Source organism: Anolis sagrei, chromosome 4 (assembly GCF_037176765.1).
Source record: "Anolis sagrei isolate rAnoSag1 chromosome 4, rAnoSag1.mat, whole genome shotgun sequence".
Lineage (NCBI taxonomy): Eukaryota > Metazoa > Chordata > Lepidosauria > Squamata > Dactyloidae > Anolis > Anolis sagrei.
The window spans coordinates 226246281-226272708 of record NC_090024.1 but is presented as its reverse complement, the minus strand read 5'-3'; the positions used below and the strand labels follow the sequence as shown (position 1 = coordinate 226272708).

The window sequence follows — 26428 nt, the reverse complement described above, 5'->3', positions numbered from 1 at the left end:
ATGACTATAGCATGCATTGCTTCCAGGATGGTTTTCAAAACCAGTTGTAGGAGTGCTATTCTTCTTCTTTGTTGTTGTTGTGTCAGGAGCGACTTGAGGAACTGCAAGTCACTTCTGGTGTGAGAGAATTGGCTGTCTGCAAGAACGTTGCCCAGAGGACGCCTGGATGATTTGATGTTTTTATCATCCTTGTGGGAGGCTTCTCTCATGTCCCCGCATGAGGAGCTGGAGCTGATAGAAGGAGCTCATCCGCCTCTCCCTTCTGTTTGTGGGCTTTCCATAGACAAGAGAGAAAAGGGAGATATAGAGCACGTCTCAACTGACCATTTAATGCAGTCTAAAACCGTTATTGAAGAATGTGGTTTCACTGTGCAGACACACAGGAAATCCGGTTTGTGGCCTGGATGGTAATTACATAGACCACATAGCACTGGTATGCATTACAGGACTTTTTTGGAGTGCTTTTGTGGAAGCCTATTACCTGGTTGCCACCATTTGAAACTAGTTTTGAACTGTATTAAATGATCAGTGCAGGTGGAGCCATATTATCCTGTGGGGCCTTTTCAGAGGTAGCTAGTTCATCACTGTGGAAACGGCTAAACTAGAAAAGCTTTTCACCTGATCATAGTTCTGGCATCAAGCTTTTTTTCCCCTGACACCTCCATTACTTCTCATGCTGAATCCAAAGGCATAGCTTTATACTCACATCGGCCTCAAGAAATGGTAGCCGCATTGGCCACTGTTCATTGCTGCTCATGCCCCATGGAAGCTGGTGCCTGTCACATGCGGGAGTGATACGCCGATTTGACATCCTTCCTCATAGATTGAGCAAACTACCGTCCTTATTATACCTTCTTCACATTATCCATGTTTAAACCTTTCCTCGGGGACTGCAGGAACCCAGTCAAATGGAAACCATCTTCTTTAAAAGCACATATCGATTTTACGTCTATTTCTCCAAAGTCAGTCTCATACAGATTACAAAACACACAGGCAGGGAAATGGGCTTCTTCTGAAGTTCACGGTGCTTCTTTCAGTGGTTGTTTGTGTTGAGATGCAATTGACTGGCTTCTAGCCTGAAATGGTACGATATAACTGCTCTTTGTGGAAAATCCTAACCGGCTTTTGTATATTTTCATCAGTTGTTGTTAATGGAAGAGTCCCTCAGGTGTTTCTTACCCCATAAGAACAGCCTACAAAACCCACAGGCAGGGAAATGGGCTTCTTCTGAAGTTCACAGTGCTTCTTTCACTGGTTGTGTTGTGATGCAATTGACTGGCTTCTAGCCTGAAATGGTACGATATAACTGCTCTTTGTGGAAAATCCTAACCGGCTTTTGTATCAGTTGTTGTTAATGGAAGAGTCTCTCAAGTGCTTCTTACCCCATAATTGCCAAAACAACCACACGAGACATGACTCTCACAAAATGTGAGTGAAATCCTCTTCTTGACAGGTCTTGTACTCAATGGGTAAGAAAAGAAGGGTTGACTCTTAAGATATGCAGTTGTGAGCGAGAATACGGCATTTTTTGAATTAAAAAAACCATACAAGAGCACTATATCGTCTTCCCATAAATGCTGAAACTTCCTGATTGTCAGTAGTCGCTTTGGAAAAAGTGTTAAGTCACAAATCCTGGCAAGTGTGACCCTTTTTGTGACTTTCTGATCAATCTAAATGTGTCAAGTCTTTCAAAGTCCTGATTAGGCCTCTTCCTTCCACAAGTGGCTTCAAAGCTGAAGAGTACAAAACAGTTGCTTGTGGCCTTCCATTATCCTTCTATAACACAGCACAACATCCATTCCATATAAGTTTGGGCTACAAACTTAGTATTTAAACATTTGAGGCAGGCGATGGGTTTGGATTGATGATACCACCAAGATCTCATTTCAAACGGAGAAGAGCAACTCTCTCCTTCCCAACACTGAGCGAAGGGGGCGTGGCGAGGCGAAGCGAAGCGCAACTGGCGGAAGAGTAAACGGTAACCAGTGGGGGCAGCGTTGCGCAAACGGCGTAAGGAGCGCACGCGCCAGAAAAAACTCAAGCGTTAAGCTTAACAACCAGGAAGTGAAGCGTTGGGGAAGGTTCCACAGACCACGCCCCCTTCCAATTCAAATCCCCCTTTATCTTTTTTTTTTTTTTGCTTGTCGTGTTGGACGCATGCGTAGTAGAGCTGACCCTTGGAAGAAAAGAAGCTGGCCCCGTTTCTTTTCAGCTGAGACAGTTGGAACCGGAGGAAGGGGGCGGGCCCTGACGCGGAGGCAGCCAATCAGCGAGCGGACGCCGGAGCAGGAAAGGGAGATGATTGACCAATCGTAGCGCGGGAATGGTTTAAAGGGCGTTGAAGGAGGCGGGCGGAGGTTTGAATTCAAACGCTCGTCGGAAGTGCAGAGTGGTGTGGAGTGGAGGTGAGTGGGCCTTCTCGGGAGTCTTCCACAGCGTTTTAACCTGGAAGCTTCTACTCAGGGGCTCTCTTGCGTGGTATCTATCTTCTCTAAGCTTTTTTGGGAACATTTTTTTTTGTGGGGAGAGGGTTTGAAGCATAAAGAACAAGCCTTTAGGAGCAACCACCGCAGGAAGTTGGTGAGCATACAGTGAGCGGGGAGGGTGGGAGTTCTAGTCTAAATTTGCCTTTCCCATGCCCTGGATAGAGACTGGAGAAGCAACACACTGCATGGATAATGCAGTTTGAGACTGTTTCAACTATGCTGGAGAGTCCTGGGAGTTGTAGTTTGAAAAGGTCATTATCTTCTGCCAAAGAGAAGAATAAAGCCTACAAATCCCAGGATTCTACATTATAGAGCAGGCATGTACAAACTTTGGCCCTTCAGGTGTTTGGGATTGCAACTCCCACAATTCCTAACAGCCAGTATGTGTCAATGGTTCATCATCATAGGCCAATGTGAATAATAATAATAATAACTAGCCGTCCCCTGCCACGCGTTGCTGTGGCCCACATGGGGGTTCTGTGTGGGAGGTTTCGCCCAATTCTATCGTTGGTGGGGTTCAGAATGCTCTGATTGTAGGCGAACTATAAATCCCAGCAAGTACAACTCCCAAATGTCAAGATTCTATTTTCCCCAAACTCCACCAGCGTTCACATTTGGACATACTGAGTATTTGTGTAGAGTTTGGTCCAGATCCATCATTGTTTGAGTCCACAGTGATCTCTGGATGTAGGTGAACTACAACTCCAAAACCAAAGGACACAGCCCACCAAACCCTTCCAGTATTTTCTGTTGGTCATGGGAGAGCTGCGTGCCAAGTTTGCTTCAATTCCATTGTTGGTGGGGTTCAGAATGCTCTTTGGTTGTAGGTGAACTATAACTCCCAGCAAGTACAACTCCCAAATGTCAAGATTCTATTTTCCCCAAAATCCACCAGCGTTCACATTTGGACATACTGAGTATTTGTGTAAAGTTTGGTCCAGATCCATCATTGTTTGAGTCCACAGTGATCTCTGGATGTAGGTGAACTACAACTCCAAAACCAAAGGACACAGCCCACCAAACCCTTCTAGTATTTTCTGTTGGTCATGGAAGAACTGTGTACTAAGTTTGGTTCAATTCCATCATTGATGGAGTTCAGAATGCTCTTTGATTGTAGGTGAACTATAAATCCCAGCAACTGCAACTCCCAAATGACAAAATCATAAATTTTTGAGTGATGGTCACTCCTTGTGTTGTGAGACGTTTTGTTGCCAAATTTGGTGTTATATCATTCATTGGTTCTTTTGTTTTTAAGGTACTCATTATGCACAGAGCATTTATATATAGATATACTCGTACTCCATATTCTGCTCTATCTTCCTGAGGGGACTCCTATTGCAAACATTCAATGCCATTGTAAAATTGGCAGAGACAGACAATACATAAACAGAGGCAAGGCATCTCTCTTTTCCTCTCTGTGCTTGACTCGGTCATGGAGAGGTGCTGTTGTTTCATTTTCCATAGATGCCTTTCTTGGTCAGTTTTTTGCTGGCATGTTTTTTCAGGTCGCCTTTTACCTCTCCGCCAAAGCAGCACCTATTTATCTACTTACATTGTTTTCAAACTGCTAGGTGATCAGAAGCTGGACTGATGGCCGGGAGCTCACCCCATGCCGGGTTTGAATCTTCTGGTCAGCAGAATCTTCTATAGCAGGCAGTTTAAGGCATATATGACGAAGGCAGTCCTTTTTAGGTTTTTGAGAATCTGGCACCATTGTATTGTTCCCCACACCTGAACCTGCAAATTCTTCAGGTGCGTGGTACAGGCAGCCACCAAGTTACAAACAACATTCTTAAGTTGAATTTGTATGTAAATTGGAACAGGTACATTTAAAAGTGTAATTCTAGATAGATAGATGTTTCAGATAGCATAAGGAAGGGTTAATACCCCTGTGATGTTTGGTATGCTGTTTGTGCTCCTGTTCAGAAGATTTCACCTCACTTCCTGTCCCTGTGGATTTTGAAAAAAAAAAAAGCTTGTTCTGGAAGCAAGGCTTGGTGAGAAAACTTCAGTGGAGAAATCTTTCCCCCACAATCACTCTTCCAGGATGAATTTCTCTTCTGAGGGATACATTACTCACTTAGAATTATAGAATCAAAGAGTTGGAAGAGACCTCATGGGCCATCCAGTCCAACCCCCTGCCAAGACGCAGGAATATTGCATTCAAACCACCCCTGACAGATGGCCATTCAGCCTCTGTTTAAAAGCTTCTAAAGAAGGAGCCTCCACCACACTCCAGGGCAGAGAGTTCCATTGCTGAACGGCTCTCACAGTCAGGAAGTTCTTCCCCATGTTCAGATGGAATCTCCTTTCTTGTAGTTTGAAGCCATTGTTTCACATCCTAGTCTCCAGGGAAGCAGAAAACAAGCTTGCTCCCTCCTCCCTGTGGCTTCCTCTCACATATTTATACATGGCTATCCTATCTCCTCTCAGCATTCTCTTCTTCAGGCTAAACATGCCCAGCTCCTTAAGCTGCTCTTCATAGGGCTTGTTCTCCAAACCCTTGATCATTTTAGTCGCCCTCCTCTGGACACATTTCAGCTTGTCAATATCTCTTCAGTTGTGGTGCCCAGAATTGGATACAATATTCCAGGTGTGATCTAACCAAAGCAGGATAGAGGGGTAGCATTACTTCCCTAGATCTAGACACTATGTTCCTATTGATGCAGGCCAACTTCCTGTTGTCTTTCTCCTGTCCTTAACTATGAGTTGTTTGTAAGTTGTATGTTTGTAACTTGGGAACCACCTATATGTGTATACTTGATTGATAAGCTGCTTTGGGAAGGTTGGTGGTTCAAATCCATGAGACGGGATGAGCTCCTGTCTTTCAGCTCCAGCTTCCCATGTGGGGAAATGAGAGAACACTTCCACAGGATGGTAACACATCTGGGCATCCTCTGGGCAACGCCTTTACAGACAGCCAATTCTCTCATATTGGAAGCGACTAGCAGTTTCTCAAGTCACTTCAGACATGAAAAAAGCTGCTTTTCTATAACCTTTAAAACTGAGATCCTGTCTCCATGGACCATTTATTGCAATCCAAAACTAGCTTTGCAGCCAGGCAGCAAATCACTCAAAAACATGTTCGAAAGAAAACTTAAATGCACACTAGAGCTCTGGTTTGTGTAATTACCCTCCAGGCTTCATTGCTGGCTTCAACCTGCCTTAAATGATTACTGTAGATGGGGGCCTAAACTGCAAATCCTACCTGCCCCTTAGGTCATAATAAAATTCCTTCCTGGATTACTGTTATTGGGCATTGCCACATATCTGTTAAGTCTATTAATTAGTACCTGAACTGGAATGTCCTGGTGTCTCCTTTTTGCTCTGATCTGGTGTGGGATATGTGTGTGCCTTCAAGTTTCCAGTCTATTTATGCACTTTATCCACTAGCCCTATCCTCAAAAATGGACTTACACCACTCTGCCCACCTGTGCCCAGAAACTGATTATTAGGTTCATTGGTTGTTGGTTCGATGGTTTGCTCATACAATTTTGTTATAATGTTGCTGTTTTATGCTGTTTATGTATTTTAGTGTGTTATTTTTAGTTTAATTATGTTGACTGGGCTTGTCCCCATGTAAGCCCCCTGCATCCTTTCGGGGAGAGTTATTATTTAGGGTGATATTAGGAATTTCATATATTTTTTCTTTGGCAAGGAATACATATATGTGTTTTTTTTCCAGTTTCCTTCTCAGAAATATAGGTCACAGTACCTCTAATTTATTGTCCAAATAATTTCATTGATGTGAAGGTTTGGGCATCAGAATGAACTGGTGAAAGTAATCAATGTAATGGTCTAAGTTTTCAAGGCATGCTTTTTAAGAATCATTTGCTCACATTATTTAAAAAATAATCTCAGATTTTTAGTCATGTTGGAATTTAAAAAACCTGGGAATTTTATCCTACACATGTTAAATGACTAAACTTCTTCCTTTTTCCTCAAGCAATAATGGAAAAAATAGGTAAAGAGAACTTGAATGGACATCCATGTCATCATAGCAAGGTAAAATGTTTCATTCCAGATGTTAGATAGTGTCAGTATTAGTTTTGCAAGCTTATAAGAGCAAATATTTTCAACTGAAATTTCATCCGTAATATGCTTTCAATTGATGATTGCAGGATATAGTATCCACAGAGCTGTTTTCACAGTAGTTTGTAGAATAACACACAATGCCCTTTGTAACACTGGTTTGAGACAGCCTTGGGCTTATGCATTCTCACTTCTCCATGTATGATGGAAGGAAGGGAGTGCTGTTTGTTTGTTTTTTAAATGCTAAACTAATCTCCATTTCAAGGTAGCTATTCCTGCAAGTCCTCAGATGTATAAACTATATATCTGGTATTTTTTTTTTCTACTCAACGTAAATTGAGATTACAGTATTTCCATTCAAATCTTTTTCTTCATTTGTGGAGGAAGTGTTGGTGGCCCAGGGATGCTCTCAGAAATTAAAAAATATCATTCAGCTTATCGTGAGTTCTATGTACTCTAGTAGTTTTCAGGATAATTATTACAATTCTATAATGGAATCTATTCCTCATTTAACTTTCTGTTGTCCTCTGATGAACAATCAGTGTGAACATCATGGTTTCTAAGAGTTTGGAATTCCTTTAGGGCTGAATATAATGAATTATTTGGAAGACAATGCAATTTTATTTTTTTCCTTAATGAAAGTGATTGTAATATCTAGTTTAAATATCTATTGTAAAAAATTTTCAGTGTAGATCTTGCTCAACCCAGCAAGTATCTTCACACTCTCCATATTGCAACAAATTGCAGTAAAGATTGGGAAGCCTGATTTTCTCCCTTTCCAGCAATGGGCCACATATCTGAAAGTCCCTTTGCTCCAGTTCATTGGTAGATTACAGGGTGATGGTTATAAGTTTGTAAAAAAGTTGTGTACTGACTAGAGTTTTCTAGTTTCAGTTTAATGTGAGGATATTCTTACTTTGGCTTGTTTGGACAAAACATGATCTGAGACCTCTTGGTCTCTTGTACTTCACATTGCTATGCAGATGTGGGCCAGTGCTGGATGATGTTTTGAAGCTCGTTCTAGCTTTGTTTTGCATGATTGTAAAGAGAAAATTGCTAAAATTGTCAAACAAGCTTGGCTTGACAGATTACCTTATCTGTTATGGAGATGGCTGATGCTGTTCTTTTCAATAGCCAAGAGATGTTTGAATGACATGTCCCATCCTATTTTCCCTACTCCAGCAGCAGGTAGCCTATCTATAAGCAGAACACAGAAAATCAAACTGACCGTTTCCTTTGGAAGATAGGGGGGCAGTAAAATTTTACGTAATATTTACAGGTATGCTTTTCTAAAACAGGCAGCTGCTATGGGTGGTCCAAAGCGTGTTCCAGTGGCCCAGAACAGGATACATGGAAATAAGGTTCAAGCACATTGTGTTCTAACACCTACAAATGTTCCTCAGCGAATTCCTATCCAGCCACAAAAACCTGCTATCCCAAGTTCAAAACACTCCAGCCAGTTAAATCATCCAACATCTCATGTTCAACCAACCTCAAAAAGTCTAAACACCAACAAAGCCACAGAAATTTCTCAACCACCTTCAGTGTCTGGTATGTACTGTTATTTAATTGTCTCTGATTTCATAGCAGTTATTTTGATAGCTTCCCTGTAATATAGTGGTTTGAGTGTTGGACTAGGATTCTGAAGGCCAGGGTTCAGTAGCTCCTTAGCCATGGAAACCCATAGGTTGACCTTGGGCAAGTCATATATTTTCAGCCTAATATGGTGATAATGGAAAACTTCCTCTGAACAAATACTACTATGAGAAATCCCTGATAGGTGCAACCTAGGGTTGCCATTAGCCGGAGATGACTTGAAGGCAAACAACAAAGAAACAAGTCTGAAAAAAATGTAGCACACTTCAATAAAATTGCTTGCTGAGTGGTGGTTGTAGCCCACTACAGAGACACAAAACTAGTCTGGTAAGGAATATGTCTTTTCATGTACAGTATGCCCCCCTACATTTACAGTTCCAAAAGTACGTCTCTCCCCAAAATGTTTTTGTGGGTTTCCCTAGGTCCTGCAGTGCAATTCTATGGGGAGCTTCTAGCATAGCCAAAATATAGGATTCACTGTTAACCAGTTTTAGATATCCAAGGAGGTCTTGGAATGTAATAAATGTTAAACTCACCTGTCTCTAGGAAAAAAACCTGAAACAGAAGTTTTGTCGGGTCCAAAGACTGAAAACAAGAATGAGAATAAAGGAGAAGCAAGAAAGTGAGTTGTATATTTAATTTGTTTATGTTGGTGGGAACCTGAGAGGCTTCTCTCTAACAGTTATATGTTCAAGTACAATGTAGTTATTTGCAATGCATTTTAGATTGTAAAAACATTAATTCCACATTTGTTTGTTTTTTGTTTTTTTAGGAGACAGTGGTCGATGGATGACTTTGAAATTGGACGTCCCTTGGGAAAAGGGAAATTTGGGAATGTGTACCTTGCTCGTGAAAAGGAGAGCAAGTTCATCCTGGCACTAAAAGTCTTGTTTAAATCACAGTTGGAAAAAGCAGGAGTTGAGCATCAGATTCGCCGAGAGGTGGAAATACAGTCCCATCTTCGGTAAGGTTGACAATGGCTATCTTGAATATTTTTATAGGATGACTGTCTTCATCTGATTTTAGGATGAGGCTAACTGCAGAGATATAACTACAGAAAGCTTTCAAGTATGGAGAACTGTTTCAAAGGGAATGCCTACCATGCTGCACACAGAATGATGTTTGACTGCTATAAAAGTGAAGTGTTTCAGGGAGTGAAACACTTCTTTTTTTATAGTATTATTTTTTAGGCTGTGCATCTCAAATTGTGCTTTTGGACTGCTATCCAAATTTTCTAACTATAGATTTCAGTGCTCAAATCCCAAGACTATGAGAGGCACTTTGCAAGTATATTCAATCTCATATCATCTTGTTCAACCACCCCCCCCCCCCAAAAAAAAGTCATCAAGATCTTTTACCAACATTTTCTTCTCTCCTGAAGGCAAAGGTTTCATCATTGTTAACTGCAAGACGTTTGCCTGATTCTAATACATGAAAACATGTTGGATTGCTTACCACTTGCCACCCTAGCAACAAAAAAGCTATTCCCTTTTAAAGAAGGGAAATATTTAGTAGGAACCTAGAGACTCCTTCAAAAAGTGAATGTCTAAAATCTTGCAAGTCAATTGTCCAGAACAGTATTTTGTGAGCAGTAAAGTAAGAAAAGAGCACAAAAGGCTTTACCCTTGGGAGGCTGGAAAGCATTTGGGTCAATTTTTTTCACACCTGGTGAAGGAAAACACTTTGTGACTGCTGTTACACTGGATCCTTTTGTGCCTCTGCAGCACTGGGTATGTCCTAAGTACCTGGTTCTGAGTTGATCCTCTGAGTGAAGGCACTATGGAAGGGGTGGCATGGACAATTATATTTTTCCAATGTGTTTGTTACAGGTATATTTCAGAATTGCACACTAAAGAAATATCTAGCTCTTTGTAGAAGTGGTCTTCTACAAAGATTTTATGGCAGGTGTTTGTCACCTCTTCTAGCAGTGGTTTGCCTGTACAGGGGTTGGCTAGAACTATTTGTTGCTTACAGAACCAAGACCTGGAGAACTTGTTCCAAGAACATTGTAAAACAACAATAATAATGATCTGCCTCATGAGTAATTTGACTCAATGGAATCATGAGTATCATTGTACTGAAGCAGGCTTTTTCTTTCTCTGAGCAATTGCTCAAAGGCTCAGCCAAATGCTCCGTCTCAGTTCAAATTGCGGACGCAGATGAGTCAGGAAAGACGGCCAACTGGGTTCAGCAAGAATATCAAAGTTTATTTTTAGCAGCTGCTAGTGGCTTCTCCGACACAACAATGGCGTCTCGGGGAAAAGCCCCTGAGCATCATAGGTAGTGTTCTTTTATACATCAAAAGGGGTTCGGCTTTAAGAGCCGCCCCGAAGATTAAATCATTGGTTAAGAAAGCTGTCAATATTAATTATATTAAGCAATTAGCTCATATATTTTTAAGTTTCGCTTCGCAATGAGCAAGCCCCTTTTTGGAACGCTGACATGCAAAATACAGCTGAAAACATCTGCTGATTTTGGCGAGTTCTAACTTCGGCCTTGGCCATTTCCTTTTTGCAAAGTTGGCAAGTCTCATGACCGATGTTTCACCCTTTTATAAAAAACTCATCTTGGGCCTGTCTTTTGTCTCCCATATATGGTCAAGTCCATCCGTTCTCTTTTCTACATGCAAACCTTTCTGCATACCTACAGCTGTACCTTTCTGTTTACCTTTCTGCCTTATTCCCACATGTTTTTGTTTTGCGAAGCGATTTACAAAAGCGAGAGCAAATCAGCAAGGGTTAAATATTACGGATCTCTCCAATTATGCCCTTTAATGAGAGCTATCTTTTCTACCGAAGCTGCCTGATGTATATATCTCTGGCAAACTTGAAGCAAAATTGGAAAACAGCACATTAGCAACAAAAAGACAAAACCGCATAGCATAATCACAAATATTATTTCTCTAAGCCATGATGCTGAAGGAAGCAGAGACGTCAACCATGAGAAAGGTTGCCATCCATCTTCCTTTACGTTATGATTTATTAACTCTTGCAATTTTTCCAAATCATCTTCAATTGTTTGGTTCAGATTATGAAATTGGACTACGCACTGGCCCTTTATTATAGAACAGAATCCTCCTTTTGTTGCCAACAAATAATCTAGGGCTAGCTTGTGTTGCATTGCCATTTGGCTTAGTTCTTCAATTTCTGATTGTAATTGTCTAACTATTTTTCCTGTGGCATTTATGCTTTTCTCTAATCTACATGTGAGTCCCATAATACTCTTTCTGTTTTCTTGGGCCATTATTCCAGGATAGGACCCGAGAGTTAGGAGCCCTGTTATTAATCCTCCTCCTATCCTTGAGCCTTCAGTTTCGGACAGTTGTGAGTCCATAATCACTTCGTCTGAGCACTCAGGTCCTAGGGGTGTTATGGCTTCTAAAGATCTCTGAAGCCTCCTAGGGTGTTTAAGGACTCGTACAGGGAATGTCAGGTATCCTACCCCAACACACTGGTTTTTTCCTGGATGAAAATTGGTTGCCCATTTATCAAAGAAAAACCACATATTGGGATCTCTAATATGCCATCCTGAACAAATACTGCCTCCATTTCTCAGGGATGTGTAATTTGACTCAAACAGTGGGTATTCAGGGTACAGTTCTTTCCAGTCCGTGTCGGCCAGATTTTGTTTGTTAACATATGTGGAGTTATAGGTTCCATACAAATAAAACTTGTCCTGACAGTGAGTGTAATTTGTCAACCTTGTTAGGAAGGCTTTTCTGTGCTCCCAGCCTTTCCATTTTTGATTCCATGTACCCTTGTTTGCACAACAAAAACACATTCCCCTCGTGGTGGCAGTATATCTTATTCGCCTAAATTTAATGTGTTTTAATCCATCGGGGACTTGAGAAAATATGGTGGGATTTTGAATAGTTCCTTGTAACCCCCCGAGCACCACCTGGGGGTCAGCTATTAGGGAAGGGAGGAAAGAGAAGTCACCTACTTTCTCTGGATGTTCATATAGGAGTGTCACATCTTTTCCATGCTGATCAAACATGAATCTAGCATGCTCTTTTAGCCAATTTCCCTGTATCACAGTGATCATGTTTATAAGCAACACATATCCAAAAAACGTTCGAACTCCTATTGGTTTTCTAGGGCATCTTTCCCTCCTCCCCATTATAATCTCTATCCACCACTTCCAAGATAGGGCTTTCGTTGGGCCACACTGCGTCATACTTGACCTGCGACGATCTGTTGTTCCCGAAGAGGTCAGCTTCATGGCCTTGTTGACCCCTCAGGGAGTTGCCGGACGATCCTGAGTCTCAGGTCACTCTGATCTGCCTTTTTTATCTCCCACATGGGGGGTGCCAGCTTGGCACGGGTGTAATGTATCCAAGGTTTAACTTCCTTCACTTTAATGGCAGTAGGGGTTGATATCAGCACAGTATAGGGCCCTCTCCACTTAGGTCCTAGTGGGTCAATCTTCCACTCTTTCACAAGCACCTCGTCACCTGGCGAGAAACAATGCAAAGGTGTGGTAGGATAAGGTGGATTTAACTCTGAAGTATATTGTGCAATTTGTTTTATCTGTCCAGCCAGGGCTTGCACTTGTTGAATGGTTTGTTTATCTCCAATCACATGTTGGTCTCCCCCTTTGTCCAGTATCGACCTCAAATTTAATGGTGGTCTGCCATATAGTCTCTCATAGGGGGTCAGACCTGTTCTTTTGTGAGGGGTACACCTTACTCTCAATAGTACCATGGGCAGTATTACAGTCCAACCCAACCCTGTCTCTTGACAGATTTTTGACATAGCAGTCTTTAAAGTCCGATTCATTCTCTCAACTTTAGCTGAGGACTGGGGCCTATAAGCGCAATGCAATTTCCATTTTGTGCCCAATATTTGACACAGTCCTTGAATCACCTTGTGTACATAAGCTGGACCGTTGTCAGACCCTATTTCTAATGGTATTCCAAATCTGGGGATTATGTCCCTTAAAAGTGCTCTTGAAACTTCTACTGCCTTTTCAGTTCGGGTTGGGTATGCCTCTACCCACCCGGTGTAGGTGTCCACAAAAACAAGCAAATATTTGTAGCCCTTTTGCGGGGGCATCTCAGTAAAATCAGTCAAAATTGCCTCGAATGGGACGTTGCCTACGTGTTGAATTCCTGGTGGCTTTAAGGGTCCTTCTCGAGGATTATTCTTGGCGCATGTCCAGCATCTGTGTGCTGCTGCTGCTGTCAGGCTATGGAGTCCATCAATGTACATTTGCCGTTCTAGCAGCTTAGCTAAGGCTGTCTTACCCAGGTGTGTGTTGGAGTGCATATGTCGGACTATGTGCCACGCCATATCCTTAGGGACATAAACGCGGTTATCTGGCATCACAATGACCTCTCCCTTCCATTCTCCTTTTTCCCCCAAAGCCCAATTCTCCTCTTCTTTTGTGTATGTAAACTTTTCTAATGGGGGATCTCTTACTACCGTCACAGCCAACAGGTGCTGCTTATTGTGGGGGTGCTTAGCTGCCTCTCTTGCGGCCAAATCAGCTAGTCTATTACCCTGTGTCACTGGGTCTTCTCCCCTTTGGTGTCCTTTGCAATGCATTACAGCCACTTTATCCGGGTCCCAGACCGCCTCCAGGAGGGCCACAATCTCAGCTGCATTTTTAACGCCCTTTCCAGCCGACGTAAGGAGTCCCCGCTCCTTGTACAAAGCTCCATGGGCATGGAGCGTAGTAAAGGCGTACTTTGAGTCCGTGTAGACATTGACCCGTTTTCCCTTTGCCAACTGCAGTGCTCTGGTGAGGGCTATCAATTCAGCCCGTTGAGCGGAGGTTCCCGGAGGGAGCGACTCTGCTTCCAGAATCTCTCCCCCCCCCCTGTACCACCGCATATCCTGCACGCCTCTCACCGTTCTCCATGAAGCTACTGCCATCCGTGAACAGGGTCATGTCTGCCTTGGACATTGGTACGTCCTTTAAGTCAGGTCGGCTGGAATATACCTGTTCCATCACCTGAATGCACTGGTGGACTGTTTCCTCTCCTGGGGCAGGCAACAAGGTGGCCGGATTTAAGGTGGCACAAGTTTCTAGGGTCACCATCGGGTTATCACACAACACCCCCTCATATTTTGTCAGTCTCTCATTTGTGAGCCAGCGCGGTCCCTTGGTGTCTAACAGCGCCTTTACATGGTGTGGTACTTTGACGGCCAGTGGCTGTCCTATGGTCAATTTACTTGCTTTTTTTATCAAATCTACTGCTGCTGCCACTGCACGAAGACAGGGCGGCATTCCCTGTGCTACCGTGTCTAACTGTTTTGACAGATAAGCCACTGGTCTTTGCCATGATCCTAATGTCTGGGTAAGCACCCCTATTGCCACTCCTTCCTTTTCAGACACGAACAAGTCAAACGGTTTCTCCAGGTCTGGGAGCCCGATCCTCCATTCCTCTTCCATGGGTATTGTCAATTCCATTTGGCCATTGTCTAAAAATTGGATTTGTGCTCTTAATTTTGACAAAATGTCTCTTCCTAATAATGACACTGGGCAATCAGGGTGATATAGTAATTTATGACTCACATTATGGCCTGCCAGATTACATGTCCGTTCCTGTAGAAAAGGGCATTTCTGAATTTTTCCTGACAGCCCCACCACTTTGGTGACTTCTGTGCTGGTAGGACCAATAAGTTTGTTCACCACTGATCGTTCTGCCCCAGTGTCTACTAAAAAGTCAACTTGCTGGTCCCCTACTTCCATAGTGACCATCGGCTCCCCGGGGTCCAGCAAAACGAGAGCCTGGTCGGTTCATTCCTCTTCCTCTACATCCTCCCATTCTTCTTCTGCTATTGCGGCCACTACTGCTTCCCTCTTCTGGTGCGGAGTATAACCTCCACGGCCTCTTCCACGTCCTCTACCTCTTCCTCTGCCTCGTCCTTCGCCTCCTTCCTCTCCAGACACCTTCTCTGTACATTCCCCCTTCCAGTGACCATACTTCTTGCATCTGGCACACTGATTCCATCCTAACTTCTTTCGCTCTCCTCCTTTTCCCCTTCCTTTTCCTCTCGATTCTCCTGTCTCTCCATCCATCATGGTCAACAATACTTTATATCCTTCTTTACGATCTCTCTTCTTCTTCTCTTCCTCTTTCTGATCTCTGGCCATATACACCTGTTCTGCTATGGCTAGGAGTTCATTCATACTTTTTCCTATGAATCCCGGTTGTTTTTGAATTTTTCTTCGGATGTCATCTGCTGCCTGGCTGATGAAAGACTGCTGCAGTGCCCTTCTCCCATTGTCATCTTCTAAATTATATGGGCTGTATTTCCTATATGCCTCTTCTAGTCTCTCCAAAAATGCTGAGGGAGATTCACTCTTCTCCTGTCTCACCCCTTGGATCTTTTGGATGTTAGCTGGCCTTTGTGGTCCCCTTTTAACAGCATCTATCAGGATCCCCTGATAGGTCGTTAGGGTCGCCCTATCGTTGGCAACGTTGGCCTTCCAACCCGGATCCTTTCCAACGGGGAAGCGCTCTGCCCCCCAAGCAACCGCATCCTGACCCGCTGGCGGCTGATTTTGGGCCAGTAACGTAGCTTGATTGATCACTTGCCTTCTCTCCTCTGTGGTAAACAAGACCTGGAGGAGCTGTTGGCAATCTCGCCACGTTGGATTATGGGTAGCTATAATAGTTTCTAGTAAAGTCGCCATTGCTTGGGGTTGCTCGGAGTAGGGAGGTGTAGAGCTCTTCCAATTTAGCAAGTCACTGCTGGTAAATGGGACCACCTGATATAATTGATAAGGCTGGTCATTTTGATCCAATACACTAACTTCCCTTATTGGAAATTCCCTCGCCGTTGTGCTATCTGCCGAACCTTCCACAGGGGAGAGCTCAGCTTGCCTGCTTCTAGTAACGGCTGGGCTTGCATCACTAGGTTCTCGGGCGGGACGTCGCACCGTTTGTGTGGTGGTGTCCGCAACCCTTAATTCATCCCGGAGGTTTCGGAAGGGATTGGTTTCACTGTATGGAGGCTGTAGAACTATGGACACTGGGCTGTCATATGATGGAGGCGGTGTTATCGCCCGTTCCTGGTCAACTGGTCTCTGGGCGCCTTGAACTGCTGCTAGTGGGGGCGCATTGGGAATTACTGGTAATGGTAATGTCCGTCCCTGATCCATGGGCCCCTGGGCGCCTTGAGCCGCTGCTAGCGGGGGCCCGTTGGGAGTTGCATATCTCGGCCCCCGGTAACTACATCCCTCCGTCGGCTCTTCTTCCTGGGCAAGGACTTTAACCTTGACTTTCTTTTCCTTTTTTCTTATCATCATACACTGTACTTCTTTACACTTTCGGACCCAATCAGGATTTTGGGTCACCACGTTGTCCCAGGCATCAATATAAATATATTGATCCGGATGATGGTTAGCGCAAAATTTTTCTACCTGCCTAATCTTCTTTAGGTCCCACGACCCCTCTGCAGGCCACCCAAAAGGAAAGGTGGGCCATTCTCCTGTGCACAGATTCCTTAATCTGTAGTCCTTAAAATCTCCTGGATCTCCCTGACTCGATGCAGCTACAAACTTGTCAAAGTTGTCTAGCATACACTGAAGCGGAGACACTGTCTTTGAGTTCCTCCCACCCATGGCCTCTAGTGGGGAGCAAACCTTGACCTAGACGCCCGGACACTCGACGGCACGTTTTAGGAACTGCAAGGTTTGCCCCGTCCTCCCACTACCCCACGGGATACTTAGTGGTCCCCCTTTCCCCCAGCGCTGGTGTGTGTGTTACCTAGTGTCTTACTTGACCACTTATACTTGCCGGGTCTCTGTAGACGTTGGAACAACCTTCGTCCCCCGGACTTTCCTCCTTCTGGATCCTTCTTATCACTCCTCCACTCCCAGTTGATTTCTTGAGAACCCGAAGAGTTGCGATTTACCTTGATCAAGCAGCACCGACAGAAGAGGGGAGTGTCGCAGCCGGCTATTAGTCGGGGGCCCCCTTTGTTCTCGGCTCACGGCAATCGCCTCTCGCGCCCCTGATGCTGATCAAAAATCGTCTTGCCAACAAGATCCGTCTCCCCCGACTCTGGCCCGTCTGAATGAAATCTCGGTGGAACCTCCAAAAATGAAGCAGGCTTTTTCTTTCTCTGAGCAATTGCTCAAAGGCTCAGCCAAATGCTCCGTCTCAGTTCAAATTGCGGACGCAGATGAGTCAGGAAAGACGGCCAACTGGGTTCAGCAAGAATATCAAAGTTTATTTTTAGCAGCTGCTAGTGGCTTCTCCGACACAACAATGGCGTCTCGGGGAAAAGCCCCTGAGCATCATAGGTAGTGTTCTTTTATACATCAAAAGGGGTTCGGCTTTAAGAGCCGCCCCGAAGATTAAATCATTGGTTAAGAAAGCTGTCAATATTAATTATATTAAGCAATTAGCTCATATATTTTTAAGTTTCGCTTCGCAATGAGCAAGCCCCTTTTTGGAACGCTGACATGCAAAATACAGCTGAAAACATCTGCTGATTTTGGCGAGTTCTAACTTCGGCCTTGGCCATTTCCTTTTTGCAAAGTTGGCAAGTCTCATGACCGATGTTTCACCCTTTTATAAAAAACTCATCTTGGGCCTGTCTTTTGTCTCCCATATATGGTCAAGTCCATCCGTTCTCTTTTCTACATGCAAACCTTTCTGCATACCTACAGCTGTACCTTTCTGTTTACCTTTCTGCCTTAGTACCTGTTCCCAAAATGTCACTTAGTTACTATTTGAGGAATGCTATTCAGACAGTCTCAAACAGTAATTTAAACTACTAATGTTCACCTTGAAATTGTTGATAGCCTTTGATAGTAGTCACTGATATTATACAAAAGGGAACTGGACTGAAAATGCAGCAGGCTTGATGGTAATTGTGGGAGAATAGCTGCTAGTTATATCTCCTCAATAAAGGTGTATATAAAGGAGCAAGGGGAAAATATGCAGCAGTGTTCCATTGCATGATAAGAAGCACCATGTTATGAACTGGAACAAAGTGCAATATAATGTTGATACCACGTTGTAAGCCACTTTGGGTTCCAGGAGTGAGAACAGCGGGATATAAATAAAGATGATTTATTATTATTAACTATTTTATTTATACATTTCACATATTTTTTTCCATAGGCATCCCAATATCATTAGGTTATATGGCTATTTCCACGATGCAACAAGAGTTTACCTGATTCTTGAGCATGCACCTCGAGGAGAAGTATACAAAGAACTCCAAAAGCTTTCCAAATTTGATGAGCAGCGAACAGCTACTGTATGTTCTTATGTGAATATTTGGTGAATATTATTAGTGTTGTTGTCAGCCTTCAAGTTGTTTCTGACTCATGGTGATCCTAAGGCAAACCTATTGCAGAGTTTTGATGGCAACATTTGTTCGGAGAGGGATTGCTTTTGCCATTCTTGGACACTGAGAGAACATGACTTCCCTCTGGTCAACCAGTGGATTTTCAAGTCCAAAGAAGGATTTGAATCTTTGTCTCCAGTGTCATAATCCAATGCTATATCATTCTTAGCATGTGTAACCTAATTTATCCTATAATTGCCTGCCTAGGTCTTAAACTTTTCTTTGACAGAAATGAGCTTCCTAGAGTGTGTTGTGGGACAGAACAATAATTAAGCGTTACTCCACTCCCATGCCTCTGGAGTGGATTGGGTCACCATGTTTGGGGTTTCAAAAAGACCCCTCCTGAGCCTAATTGTTCCTGTTGGTCCGTAAAATCGTTAGAAATCCTCCCAATTGAGATTTTGGAGTATTTCAGGTCAAAAAGATATCAGCCTTTGGGCTGATATGGGCGGGATAGAAATAACCTAAATAAATAATAATACATTTTTGTCCACGCAGTTTTGGCCTTCTTAGACGCCAAATATGGTGGACATATCCTCCACACCCCCTAAAATGCATAAGCAGACAAAAGGGCCACGGCAGAGAGTTATATGTGGTCTGTAGCCTGTAATTTCCCCTTTTTATTGTATGTCATTAACATGGTGCTTTATCATTAGAATTTTATTGGTAGCCATAGATGTCTTGCCTATATTGTTTTGGACTATTTGTTGGGAGGATAAAAAAATGTTATAATTATGTAAACATTTTTGTCTTATAGTATATATTGCTTGCTAAGTGTTTTGTACTTACTCTCTCATGCCTTTTTAGTATTTGTGCACAGTGTAACATACTAGTTCAATACTTAGTCACTACTCACAGATTATTAAATCTAACGATTTCCACCTATAAGGCTTCATTGCAGATTTTTGTTTCTTCCTCCAGTATATGACTGAACTGGCTGATGCTCTATTATATTGTCACTCAAAAAGCGTAATTCATAGGGACATAAAGCCTGAGAACCTACTTCTGGGATCAAATGGAGAGCTAAAAATTGCTGACTTTGGATGGTCTGTGCATGCTCCAGATTCTAGGTAAGAGTACATTAAATATTCAGGTTTGAGAGTTTAATATTGTGACAATAAACAAAATCAAAATTTGGGTGACCTCAAGAATTGGGGTGATGATGATTTTGAATGTAGTCAGCTCTGAAAAAAGCATTTTCTTTGTATTTACTAAGTCTCTTAAGAATTGGGTGGAAGAAGGCTAACCAGTAAAAGGTTCACCAGTTAGGACCCTTTTTATTCAGAATACAAGGCAAATTTTTCACTAGGATATTTAGCAATACTAGAGCAAGGGATCTTCTCCCTCTACATTCAATATTTCATGGTTTGATCCTTCTTGGGCTCACAAAATTGTGAGTGTGTGCGCAAGTGGGCATGTATGAAGAGGATCATTTTTCATCTATTTTGTCATACTGCTGTGGTGCCTGCCAGAAAAAAAGAGGCATCAGTTCTAATTCGGCATTAACACAACCAAATGCAGAGTTACAACGCACATTGTTATTTTCCCTGCTATGCAGCGTCTCCATCTGTCCAGTTCCATCATTAAATTGCACTGGCAATAGTTTTACAATTGAGAAAAGCTCATTTTCTCTTTTAGAATGTTCTGAGACTCCCCTGCTATAAACCTCTGGATTCTTCCAAGCGCGCCAGTTTTATCTTTTCATTTTTCAGTAGTCCTGTTTTACATTCAATCTTGAGCTGTTGCTGATGAGATGATTAACATCAGTGAAATTCAATAACAAAGGCCCAGTGTAGATACTCAGTTTACTTATAGCATAAGAAGGTACTATTTTGAGCACTTAACAGTGGTTATTAAACCAAATCTCCATTACCATTGCAATCTGTTTAGGGCACAAAGCTTTAGAAATGTTAGTCAGGATGAAGAATACAGGTGTAAATAGTTTCATGGGAAATACTTTGTACAATCACTTTACCTGATATATTCAGCTGCAATACATGGCTTAGGTTTTGATGACAAGGGTATGCTGATGTTTCACCATTAAAGCTGGACCAAAAGAGTGGAAATGAGCACAGATTTGTTCTATTTTCTCTTTCATAAACTCCAGTAAAGTTTCCTGGCCTGAAAACACTACATACAACCGTTGGCTTTGTCCTAGCATTTTTCTGCTGCAGCTGTCCTTTGGAATTTTATTTCTTGACATTATTCTTGTGTGTGTGTGTGTGTGTGTGTGTGTCTTTACTGCTTCTTGATATATGTGTGTATGTGTTTCGGGGGTTCAGGAATGAAACCTGTAAATTATTTAATTGTAATTTTTTTGGTAAATTAAAAAAAGGCCTAAGGGAGTTTGTGTGGCACCATTTCGGTCAATCATTCTTTTTTGCCGTCACTTTCATGATGCGGATATCTAAAGGCTTACTTTTGGGGGGTGCTTTAAGGTTGTAAAGAAATGGACAGATGCCTCCTTGAACTTTTAAGTATTTTATGTTATGTTGTTTATGATTGATGTTTTATAGTTGACTGATTTTAATCTATTATCATATGCTATTTTAGTTATGCGCTGCGTTTTAAACTTTGTGAGGCACTGAATTTTGCCATTTACTTTGTTGTGAACCGCTTTGAGTCTCCCTTGGAATAGATAAAGGCGGTATATAAAAGAAATCAATAAGTAAACTTGCATCTATTCTAAACATTCTCCATGGGTTATCAAATGTCAGTTTGTTAACATACGTTCTTCCACATTTTAGGAGGTCAACTTTGTGTGGTACACTTGACTACTTGCCACCAGAAATGATTGAGGGGAAAAGACATGATGAAAAGGTAGACCTGTGGAGCCTTGGGGTCCTGTGCTATGAGTTTCTGGTAGGAAAGCCTCCTTTTGAGGCTAAGACATACCAGGAAACATACCGAGCTATTTCAAAGGTGAGACAAATTATGTGATCTAATACTTGTTTTATTGATGTTTGCTTTGTTTATAATTTTTAAGCTGGAGTGTTACAGAATTCGTATATCTGGCTTTTTGAGGGCTAGGGTTTCCTTATCCTATCAGAATAGAATTTCTCTTTGCTTACTGTGTTGTCTTATTACCTTTTTGTAAGATAGTAACCCCAATTCAATTTCTCTTCGTTCACTGTAGCAAAATGTGGTGCTACATTGACAAGAGGTACTCCTGGTCAGTCATAAGGTGGATCAGGGTGTGGGATTTCAACCTTTGTTGGATGGGGTCACACTACCCCTGAAGACACAGGTTCGCAGTCTGGGGGTGATCCTGGACTCATCACTGACCTGGAACCCCAAGTGTCGGCAGTGGCCAGGAGTGCCTTTGCACAAAGCTTTTGCGCCAGCCCCACCCATATCTTGGGACACCAGACTTTGGCCATAGTAGTCCATGCCATGTTCACATCCCATTTGGGCTACTGCAATGCTCTCTGTGTGGGGCTGCCTTTGAGGATAGCTGGGAAGCTGCAGTAAGTGCAGAGATTGGCGGCCAGATTGCTAACTGGAGCACTGTATCATGAGAGGACGATTTCCATATTGCGGAAGCTCCACTGATTGCCGGTCCGCTTCTGGGCAAAATACAAAGTGCTGGTCATTACCTATAAAGTCCAAATGGTTTGGGTCCAGGCTATTTGTCTAATCGCATCTTCCTATACAGACCATCCCATGTATTGCGGTCAACCGAGGAGGTCCTCTTTTCGGTCCTATCCATCACAAGCTCAGTTGGTGGGAATGAGAGAGGGGGGCCTTCCCCATGATTTTGCAGCCTTTGCCTATCTAGACTTTCTTGAATTGGCCAAATAGTGTATAGGGCTCTTGCAACCTATTCAGTGTTTAAAAATGCCCACTCTCAAAACCCATAAATTGGCTTTCAAGCTCTTCACTTTTCCGTTTGGGAGATTTTTGTGTTGTGTGTGGCCCCTGCAAAGTCGCAGAAAGTTTGGACCTGGATCAACCACAATACCCTCCTGAGGTAGAAGATAAAAAGCAATGAAAAAATAATTTTCTATAGAGCTAAAGAATGAATTTTTGAATACTCCATGCAAAAGGGAAACACATTCTATAGTGACTTCAATCTAATAGTACTTTTATTTGGTTTAAAGGTCGACTACAAGTTTCCTCCTTTTGTGACAGAAGGCGCCAGGGACCTGATTTCGAAGCTTCTGAAACATAATCCAAACCACAGATTGCCACTAGAAGAGGTGTTAAAACATCCATGGGTTACTACAAACTCAAAATCCCCCAGGCATAGGATAGCTGAAGACACTGGAGCTACTACTAGTACTACTAGCAGCAGCACCAAAATGCAGTCGTAGCATGGTGAGCATCACTGCAATGAAATATTTGTGACATGCAACCATTGTAATGCAGTCAATATACGAAGCATAGAACTGGGAACAGAAAAGATGGTGCAAATACCTTGTATTATAAACTGTTTTGTGAAAACTGTGGAATGTAGGCTGTGGTTTTAATGCATTTCCATGGAGCTTCAGGTCTTAACAGTTTATGGAAAATTTGTATGTACTTGAAGTCCTCTTGCACATGACCCAAACACTTTGAGGCACAGATAGTTGAGGTGTGTCTCAATTCTGCATTGCTGCTGTTCCTGTTTCATCCTCTACTGCTTGACAGCAATACAAAATTAGTCATAGGTTGCTGGAACAGTGCAATAGTGTCTTCAGTGCCCTCGCAGGTTGAAGTCAAATGCATGTGCATATGTGAAACAGAACCTGCCTCTGTAAATATAAGTGCTAAATGTTTATAACTGTCTGTCTTCAATTATAGTATTCTAAATAAAATTTTTGAACAATATCCAACTGTCCAAAGGCATCTTCTTTGCTATCTGCTGTTGTGAAGTCTTGACTACTGGCCAAATGAATTATGTTTTCTGCTTGGACTGTCTTGAATTTCATTTGATAAAAATAGTGCCTCCTTGAGGATAATTCTCATATAATGCTAGCAAGGCTCTCCTGCTGCAAAATATTTGATGACGAAATCCTCTTCTATTGTGGTTTTCCTTCTAGTCTTACTGTATTTGAACCACTTCCTTAGCCTCACCTCTAAGCAACACATTTTTAGCCTTTATTATCTGTTTTATATGGAATAACTATGGAATAAGGTAGAACTTGAAACTAGTCTTTCATATAAAAACAGAATTATATCTGTTCTTTACCTACTAAAATGACATGGAGGGCACAATTATTTAAACCTTAGAACTCAAGTGGCAGACAGATTACTTAGTATTATTTGGAAATGTAAACTGATTAGGCTTCTCTCCTGTTAATACTGTGGTATTAAGCTGCTGAATTTGCTGCCCGAAAGGTTGGCGGTTTGAATCCAGAGAGCTCCTGCTGTTAGGCCCAGCTTCTGCCAAGCAATCAGTTTGAAAACATGCAAATGTGATTAGATCAAATAGGTACTGCTTCTGCGGAAAGGTAATGGCGCTCCATGCAGTCATGCCAGCCACATGACCTTGGAGGTGTCTATGGAGAACACCGGCTCTTTGGCTTAGAAATGGAGATGAGCACCAGCCCACAGTGTCGGACACGACTAGAATTAATGTCAGGGGAAACCTTTACCTTTAGTGTACTGTGGAGATTTAGAGCTACAATCTGTTACAGATTCCTAAAGCTGATGCCATGTTTAATAACCACGCTTACCTTTGTTCTTCTGCTTTAGTTAAAATACAATTCTGTGTAACATAAATATAAAGAAACAAGCTGAATTACTTTTCTCCCCATTTATTTACAAAAGCCCCATATTTCATAATTAAATTTTATTGAAGAACTTTAAATGCTTCAATGGATACAAATAACATGTTAATGTCATTGGCTTTAGATCCTTTCCCTCATTTATGATGTCCTGTTAAATCTCAATGTTTGCTATCTCAATTTCTAATGTTTTTGCTTTTTCCAACCCAAAGGGCTCCACACTTCTGTCTCAGAACTATCTGATTATTGGGCAATGCAGAATATTTCTAACCAGTAGTCCTGGTATAGTTTACCATACAGTAAAAATGCAAAAACAGTGGCAGAGGCCCTATCTACATTACCATATAATGCAGTTTGAAGATGCATTATATGTTCAGTGTAAACTAATAATGAAGTTCAATGTGTTAACCTTTTCTTATTATCTCTTTAGTTGTATGTAGTTAGCCCACCATATTCATGGATTTTGGTATCCATGGGGAATTCTGAAACTAAATCTGAACGGATACCAAACTACTTTGGTATGTGCATCCAAGCTGCTTGTCTATTTATGGCAACTCCATAGATGTCATAAGGATGAGGAATACCTAGAGATGGTTTGCCATTTCAACATCTGTAGAAATCATTGGTATTGGCACTTAGAAAATATGCAGAAAACACACGTTTGAATTCAAGCACCTGTAGTTTAAAAGATCAGATGCAGGTGATGAAAGATACCTATGAATGAGTGTCTTGAGTGCCTGTTGAAATAGACAGTATTAAGGAACCACAGCTGGGAAAAGTTACTTTTTGTACAACTATTTCCAAAATCCTCTAGCCAGCACAGTCACATTGGCTGAGAGCTACTAGGAATCCAAAATAATAATTCCAAATTCTGATTAGGAACCTGTTGGCAACACGATATAATGCATTTCCATGATACAAGCATCCCGAGCTCTGAGGATTACCTGGGAAGGAATCCCACTGGAGCATTGCAGCACACTCAAATACCTGGGAGTCAATGTGGACCGTTCTCTGACCTACAAGAAGCACTGCCTGAATATCAAGCAAAAAGTGGGTGCTAGAAACAATATACGAAAGCTGACTGGCACAACCTGGGGATCAGAACCAGACACAGTGAAGACATCTGCCCTTGCGCTATGCTACTCTGCTGCTGAGTATGCATGCCCAGTGTGGAACACATCTCACCACGCTAAAACAGTGGATGTGGCTCTTAATGAGACATGCCGCATCATCACGGGGTGTCTGCGCCCTACACCACTGGCAAAATTACACTGTTTAGCCAGTATTGCATCACCTGACATTCGCCAGGAAGTAGCAGCCAATAGTGAAAGGACCAAGGCAGTGACATCTCCAATTCATCCCCTGTTTGGATATCAGTCAACGACTTAAATCAAGAAATAGTTTTTTAAGATCTACAGAGACACTCGCTGGAACACCCCAGCAAGCAAGAGTCCAAAAGTGGCAGGGTCAAACCCAGAACCTCAATCAATGGCTGATACCAAATGAGAGACTCCCTCCTGGGCACACAGAAGACTGGGCAACTTGGAAGGCACTGAACAGACTGCACTCTGGCACCATGAGATGCAGAGCCAACCTTAAGAAATGGGGCTACAAAGTGGAATCCATGACATGCAAGTGTGGAGAAGAGCAAATCACTGACCACCTGTCAGGCCCGTAGCCAAGATTTTGATTCGAGGAGGGCTCAGTTTGATTCGGGGGGGGGGGGGGGCTGAGTCTGAGTGAAAAAGGGTCTACCATAGCAAACCTTTTGTATCGTTACCCCAATATCCCCACGCATATGGGATATATTGAGCATGGTGATCAGATCATGATATGAATAAACGTAACAGTTTAAATAATGTGCCAGTAAGGTCTTCTCACGGACCACCCTGAAAATTTCGGGGGGGATGGAGGACCTCCTTGCGGCAACACCAGAGGCACTCCAAGTGGCCGGACACTAGTCAAAGGACATTTAATCAACTGCCAAGCTTGCATTTTGTCTGTCAGTCTGTTTGTTTTGTTAAATATGTAATATAAATGTCTGGTTGCTCCTGACATGATAAATAAATAAATAAAATCCATGATATAATGCATATGCTCTCTTTAAGGCCTTCTTCAGGGGTTATTTAAGATCCTTTTGAGCTGTATTTTTAGTTCCTTTTGCAGATGTTACTACAGTTTTGGTTTCCTCCAACACGTGTATAAGGTAGTTTCTTGGGTTTACAGGAATATGCAAATAACAGTTCTTATCTGCCACTATGTAGCAATGGATGTATAGAAAAAGCACAAGCCA

The 26428-nt window shown here is 42.4% G+C and overlaps 1 protein-coding gene across 4 annotated transcripts; it reads left to right on the top strand.

Annotated features, from left to right (window-relative positions):
- Window positions 1-2315: 2315 nt before the first annotated feature.
- Window positions 2316-23236, top strand: AURKA (aurora kinase A). 4 transcript variants are annotated; one of them, XM_067468202.1, is made up of 9 exons: window positions 2316-2400; window positions 6433-6491; window positions 7817-8069; window positions 8661-8736; window positions 8887-9078; window positions 18199-18337; window positions 19349-19497; window positions 21175-21349; window positions 22528-23236. In XM_067468202.1, the coding sequence occupies exons 2-9, from the start codon at window positions 6438-6440 to the stop codon at window positions 22738-22740; spliced, it is 1251 nt and encodes a 416-aa protein (XP_067324303.1). In that variant the 5' UTR covers window positions 2316-2400; window positions 6433-6437; the 3' UTR covers window positions 22741-23236. The 4 variants fall into 4 exon arrangements, with proteins under 4 accessions (XP_067324303.1, XP_060628057.2, XP_060628058.2 ...); XM_060772074.2 differs by having other exon boundaries at window positions 2316-2405; XM_060772075.2 differs by having other exon boundaries at window positions 2395-2478.
- Window positions 23237-26428: the final 3192 nt, after the last annotated feature.